The sequence below is a fragment of the Cyprinodon variegatus genome, unplaced genomic scaffold, assembly GCF_000732505.1.
Source record: "Cyprinodon variegatus isolate N-32 unplaced genomic scaffold, C_variegatus-1.0 Scaffold804, whole genome shotgun sequence".
Taxonomy (NCBI): Eukaryota; Metazoa; Chordata; class Actinopteri; order Cyprinodontiformes; family Cyprinodontidae; genus Cyprinodon; species Cyprinodon variegatus.
The window spans coordinates 173,054-180,062 of NW_015151257.1; the positions used below are offsets into that span (position 1 = coordinate 173,054).

At 50.3% G+C, this 7,009-nt stretch overlaps 1 protein-coding gene across 1 annotated transcript in view; it reads right to left on the reverse strand.

Annotated features, from left to right (window-relative positions):
- Positions 1-7,009, reverse strand: part of LOC107098722 (CLIP-associating protein 1-B-like) — a 55,785-nt gene that overhangs the window by 47,572 nt on the left and 1,204 nt on the right. The window contains exon 2 of the mRNA XM_015396541.1: positions 5,826-6,262. Within this exon, the coding sequence (XP_015252027.1) occupies positions 5,826-6,020 (195 nt within the window). The 5' untranslated portion in view covers positions 6,021-6,262. The remainder of the gene's footprint in view (positions 1-5,825; positions 6,263-7,009) is intronic.

The window sequence follows — 7,009 nt, forward strand, 5'->3', positions numbered from 1 at the left end:
GCTATGCTGGGACTATGTCGAAGCTATGCTGGGACTATGTCGAAGCTATGCTGGGACTATGTCGAAGCTATGCTGGGACTATGCGATGATTAGGAGCATTTTCAGGGATTATCAATGACCCCTGACCCCTCCATCACTATATGGTGGATTTTATAATGACTCAGTTAACTGACCGTTCAGACAGATCAACAATACTTTTTTTCGCTACCTATTAGTCACATGATTCTGGCTCCTCCCACACTGTCTGCGCCATCTTTACTCTCTCGCCCAAACAATAAATCCCATGATGCTTTGCGGGAAGAGCTCTAGCAAAGCATTCTGGGATATATCCGCTCATCTAGTGACCATGGTTGATCACTACTTCTGAAGGTGCATTGTGGGGGATTAGGACAGACGTTTGGACACAGCGAGCCAATGAGTGGTTATCAGCTGATCGCTGCTCAAACAGACCGACCCAGCGGACCCACGCCATCCCAGCTCATCAGGGAGAACTCTGACGCAAAAGGAAATGGCAGCACCGTTCTAAAGAAACATATAAAATTAAATTTAAATGGCTGATTCTGGCCAATAACAAACTGCAGTGGTAGATGTGCTGCTTCCCCAGAAAATCTTTTTTTTTCGGCTCTTACGTGACAAATCAGTGTTAAACATCAATAATTGATTGACCCACTGGCTGAAGCTGCTGCAGGACCAGAACAATCCATTAAATTCATTCATAATCTGAGATAATCCAGCCAGCATTCAGCTCAAAGCTGCCTGGATGTCCTCATTAATCTGATCAATCTATCCATCAAACTCAAACCTCATTTCAACATTTCTTCTTCCGCTCCGTCGGCTGAATGAGATCAGCTGGTTTATGTGAATCCGTCCATGCAGCGCTTGGAGGAGGAGCCTCAGATGACCTTCTGAGGTTTGGACCTGCAGAACCATCAACCAGGAAGGAGACCAGGCCGGACTCTCCCAGGAGACCCAGCAGGCCCGGTTCTGTGTCTGTTAAACTGGACTCCTTCAACTCTTGACAGAACAGTGAAGCTCAGCTGCCTCTTTAACATCAGATTGATTTTTATTACATATCTACAAATCCAGGAAATATGACATCATCATCATTCAGTGATGGTGATTGGCTGAACTGGACTCAATTTTAAGATGCTGAGCTTCCCTGTGGAGCAGTTTACTGTAGGAACAGACAGACGACTTTAAACTGGGCCGATATTTAATGCTGATATTTAAGGTCGATATCAGCCAGTACGCGTTCAGTGATTCATTCGTGTGCTTTGAGTTCATTATTTGCCGGTTTCCATCTCCCACCCCTTTTGATTAAGTTTCGTTTATTAATAAAGTTTTATTTCTGTATATATGGACAGTTTTTTTTATCATTGAGTATTTTTATCACATGAAGGAGGGAGAAAAACCAACAATATCTGCTCCAGTAATCGGCCCAATAAAAACCCCACAGAACAGATCGGTGAAGTGATAAAACCAGCAGCATCAGTGAATCTATGGCCATCCGTCCCCAACTGGATCTGGTTCTGGTCAGAACCTGCACAGATACTCAGGGTTAAAATAATCCAAAATAATCTCTCTAGATTATCTCTCAAAGAATTGAGAGTTTACTGAGAAAAGATCATTTCAGCAATCCAAGTTCTGGACATGAGGAAGAAAGAAAGAAGGAAAGTATATTTCAGTGGCAATAAGGTAAAATTATTAAACATGAAAGGAAAATAAAACTATTGATAAGATGAAAGGAATCATTCGATGCTGAGCTTTTTCTAATAACCAGGAGTGATGCTAAGCTAAATCTGCTAATCCCAGTAAAGACGAGGCCTCTTCCTGGAGACCGACTTATACAGAAGCTTTAAGGCCGATAAGTGCTGCCGACTGATGAAGCTGATGTTTCTTCATCTTCCTCCAAAGATTAAAATGGTGCCTGCAGCGTTACACCAGCCTCCCTTTAAACAACAATCAACCTTTATTAACAGATGAGAGCAAACGCTGACAGCAGATGGAGGAGCAGCGATGGAGGAGCCTCATCTGATCCCAGATCATCCTGAGTGGACTGATGGATCAGCTGGATGATGCTGGTCCAGAACCAGGACCAGACCAGAAACCTGAAACCAGAACGCCCAGCACCAGCAGAGCCCCACAGGAACTAAGAGCCCGCAGCATGACTGCAGAAAGGACGGGTCCAAAGATGACCCATCCTTCAGGCTGAGAACTGATGGTTCTGGTCCGAAAGCAAACATCAGAAGATAAAAGCAGAACCCAGAGCAAACAGGAAGCCCAGGATGAACCTCCAGGACCTTCCGGGTTCTGGTTCAGGAGGAGAAGCCCAACCGGACCAGAACAGAGTCCAGGCTTCATCCCCTGATGGAAAGAAACAGCTAGAAGCTAAACATGGAGACGTTCAGCAGGAGCAGAGCGTCCCTGAGGCAGAACCCGGCCCGGTCCGACAGGAAACACGGGACGGGCCGAGACGTGAGTCCAGACGCCCCACAGGCCCGGCAGACTGACAACAGCAGCAGGAGGAACTCTGGGTCCAAAAGCATCTGAGCCGCTCAGGGTTCCATCAGCAACACAACCGGAACCGGAACCAGAACCAGAACCGGAACCAGAACCAGAACCGGAACCAGAACCGCTGCTCTGACTCTGCTTCACAGGGCGGCGGTTCTGAGGAACATCAGAGGAACCTGCTGGGAGGTCCATCCTCTGCTGAGGCTCATGGAGAGGCCTCGACCCGCCCAGAACCTGCAGAATCTTCTCCTGACAAGTCTGCATGTTCATTGGGTCAAAGGTCAAACCTGAGAAACATGGCCGCCACTGCCACCCAGCAGGGGAGCCAGAACCAGCAGCTCCTCACCAGAACATCAGCCATGCTGACGACTAATCACAGCGTCACCATGGAAACCCAGATACATTCCTTAGCTGGTCTACTGGTTCCACCATTGCAGAGGTCAAAGGTCAGGGCCGGCTCTGATTGGACGGGCTGCAAACCACGAATCAGAGAGCAGAACCTGGAGGATGAAGGAGAGACATTCCAGAGAAATCTGAGCTCGACAACGAAGACCCGGAAAATCCAGTCTGACGGCAAACGGAGCTCTGATTGACAGACGGAGGAGGAGCCGACCCACACCCAGCCGCTTCCGGAACCATCAGAACCCGCTGCTGCATCAGAACCCGCTGCTGCATCCAGAACCCGCCGCTGCATCAGAACCCGCCGCTGCATCAGAACCCGCCACTGCATCAGAACCCGCCACTGCATCAGAACTTGCTGCTGCATCCAGAACCCGCCGCTGCATCAGAACCCGCCGCTGCATCAGAACCCGCTGCATCAGAACCCGCTGCTGCATCCAGAACCCGCCACTGCATCAGAACCCGCCGCTGCATCCAGAACCCGCTGCATCAGAACCTGCTGCTGCATCAGAACCTGCTGCTGCATCTAGAACCCGCTGCTGCATCAGAACCCGCCACTGCATCAGAACCCGCCGCTGCATCCAGAACCTTCTCTCAGCTACTCTGTCAGCAGAGTTGTGAGCAGACCTCAGGGAGCCTCAGCTGATCCATGCCTGCAGCTTCTGCTTCACACAGAACCAACAAGCTCTACATTCTAGCAGTTCTACAGAGCGGCCCAAAGACTGCAGATAAAAGCAGAGATAAACAGTCTGGAAACGGGTCACTCTGTTCCTCCCAGAGGAGCAGAAAGTTCTGGATTATTAATCAGAAGTTCTTAGAAAAGGATCGTTTTTGAAAAAGGTCAAATCTGCTCATTTTAAAAAGGTTGTTAAGAAGATAATTAATATGCCTGGAAAAGGAGGCAGAGCCAAAACATGATGGCGTCTCCATGGTTACAACCTCCAGTCATCACACAGCAGAACCGGACCCGACTGTCTGCTGTAATCAGATGGTTCTGGTTCTGGTCCCTAATAGCAGATCCGCTCTGAGGCGGGTCGCTAAGACAGCGACCTTCTGGAACAAAGGTCCTCTAGCTCTAAGCTGTCCCACGGAGGGACGGGATCCACAGAACGTCTGCTTCTGTCCCAGTGTGAGAGCGGAGGCTAAATCTGATCCTAACCAACACACCCTGCTGATCCCACTGAACAAAGCACGGTGGTGGCAGCATCATGCTGGGGAAGCCTAGAAGGGGTTGGTAGAAGACGGAGGATCCTGAAGTGGAGGTTCAGGTTCACCCATAGACACCATGGATGGTTTGGATCAGAACAGAACCAGAACTCGAAAAAGAATCTGACCTGCTGACCTTCTGCCTGACGCTCCCTGACCTCCGCTGTCACCATGGCAACCTGTCTGACGTCTGATTGTTAATCAGCTCAGCAGCTTCAACAGGCAGACGTGCAAAAATTCATCCATAACTGATGCTATCGCACAACAACTGAAGGATGGAAACAAAGGCTGTAAAGTTGTTTCTCTGAACAGTAGCTTAGTGTCTCCCCTCCATGTTGGCGCCGGAATCACATCAGCTGATCGGAGCGCCGATAAGATGGCTTCTGGGTAAAAAGCTATTTTAATTCAACAGGCCCAATGCCTCCTTAAAACAACAGCCCACTTCCACCTTAAAAGAAAGTCCACTTCCACCTCAAAAAACAAACGGTCCACTTCCACCTTAATAAACAACAGTCCACTTCCACCTTAATAAACAAACAGTCCACTTCCACCTTAACAAACAACAGTCCACTTCCACCTTAACAAACAACAGTCCACTTCCACCTACTTCCACCTTAATAAACAACAGTCCACTTCCACCTTAATAAACAACAGTCCACTTCCACCTTAAAAAACAAACAGTCCACTTCCACCTTAATAAACAACAGCCCACTTCCACCTTAAAAAACAAGTCCACTTCCACCTTAAAAAACAAACAGTCCACTTCCACCTTAATAAACAACAGCCGACTTCCACCTTAAAAAACAAACAGTCCACTTCCACCTTAATAAACAACAGCCCATTTCCACCTTAAAAAAACAACAGTCCATTTCCACCTCTGATTTCTGAGATTCTCTTCTTGTCCCAATAAACTCTGAGGACAGTTTTCTTCTTGACTCTCAGTCATTTTCAGAGACGGCTGAAGCTAATGCTAAAGCTAAAGCTAACAGGACATGTCAACGGTACAACAGCTGGAAGAAACGAGACGCTGCAGAGCAGAAGATAAGAGGAACTTCAACCATCCTCATAAATACACCGACCTGATAATACCACCTTAAATAGACCGACCAGACGATAACACCTTAAATATACCAACCCAATAATACCACCTTAAATAGACCAACCCAACCCAGGACTGGAGATGAAGCATCAGCTGCATGAAGCATCCATCTACAGGTGGAACTCAGCCTCTGCTTCATCCAGCAGCGTGCTGCGTTCAGGTGCTGTGTTCAGGGTGCTGCATTCAGGGACAGAACCAGCGGTGCTGGGCCTCAGACAGAACCTCTTCCTGCAGCTCCCCTCCCAGCTCAAATTCTAACCAATCTGAGGACTGAGCCGCCATCAAACTGGAAACCAACTAAACCAGTACAGAACCTGCAGAGAGTGAGGGAAAGCTGAACTGGGTCATGCAGCCAACCAGCGGTTCTGGTCCAGTTGGGTCCATTCAGAGCCGAGGCTCAAAGCTGGGGAGGTTCTGGAAGCCCGATCTGCTGATTGGACCCAGAAGAACATCAGCCTCACTGGTTCTGACCTCTGAGGAGGTTCTGCTCGGCTCTCTGAGGTCCGGATCTGATGGACCTCCCCAGGTTCCCCCCCAGGTTCCTCCCAAGGTTCCTCCCCAGGTTCCCCCCCAGGTTCCCCCCAAGGTTCCCCCTGAGACTCCGGCTCACCTTGAAGTTGCTGGAGTTGACCCAGGAGGTGGCAATCCCGTCCACCATCCGGTCCAGCGCCGTCTGGTCCTGGTCCAGGTCCGGGGACTTGTCCTGGTCCAGAATGTAGTCGATGATGTCCTGACCCGTTTGCAGGCGCCGGCCCACATCCTTCTGCAGAACCTGGGCCAAGCAGCTCTCCATGCTGGGCTCCATCTCCTCAGAGGTCCTACGCCGGGACCACCGGGCTCAGCAGGTTCTGACCCGGAGGCTTAGTAGGTTCTGACCCGGAGGCTCAGCAGGTTCTGACCCGGAGGAGGACGAGTCCTGGTGGCCCTCTGTGCTGCTGGCTGGGTCCGGCGGCGGTGCCGTGGGCAGAACCCCAGCTGGTTCTGGTGGGCGGCAAACGGGTCGGCTCAGGGCTCCAGGTCTTCCTCCTGAACCGGTCCAGAGACGTCCTGGAAGAGACCAACACACAGTCAGAGTCTGAATCCTGGATCAGAACCAGGAGACCCGGTGTGTCCAGTGGGACAGACGGGGTGAAGCAGAACCTTAAAGAACCTCCTCTGGCTGCTGGATGGAGACCATCTGGTCCCCCACAGACTGGGCTCATGGTTCTGATCCGATCCAAACCAACGCGGCCCTCCCTAGTTCTGATGGAGCAGCAAACATCTAACAGGTCAGGTGGTTCTAGAGCTCACTCCTCCTTAAAGGTCCAGTTCTCCACCTGAGCTGTAGAACCTCCAGAACCTGGTAGGTCCATTTCCTCTCCATGATCAGAACTCAGAAATCATCTAGAACCCAAACCTGCTTTAATCCAACCAGAACCTTCTCCCTGCTGGGTTCCTCCATGGTTCTGGACTTACTCTAAAGATTCTGGTTCCTGGTTAGGAGAACTCTGAGGTCCAATCAGAGGAACCAGAGACTGGGAGGACCCGGGTACTGGACCGGATCCACCGGAGACATCAGGACAGAGAGGGACCAGGTGGAGCAGACCCAGACCATGATACCACCTCCTAGCACCCAGAACACCTGAGACCCGACAGGTTCTGGGTTTGAGACCAAGATCCAAACGATTGGCTCCGTCTGATTGGACCAAAGCAGAGATCAGCTGCCAGAGTTCTACCAGAACCTCAGACGGAACCGATGGAGCTCCTCAGACGGTTCCATCTGGTCCAGTTGGACCTCCTCAGACGGTTCCATCT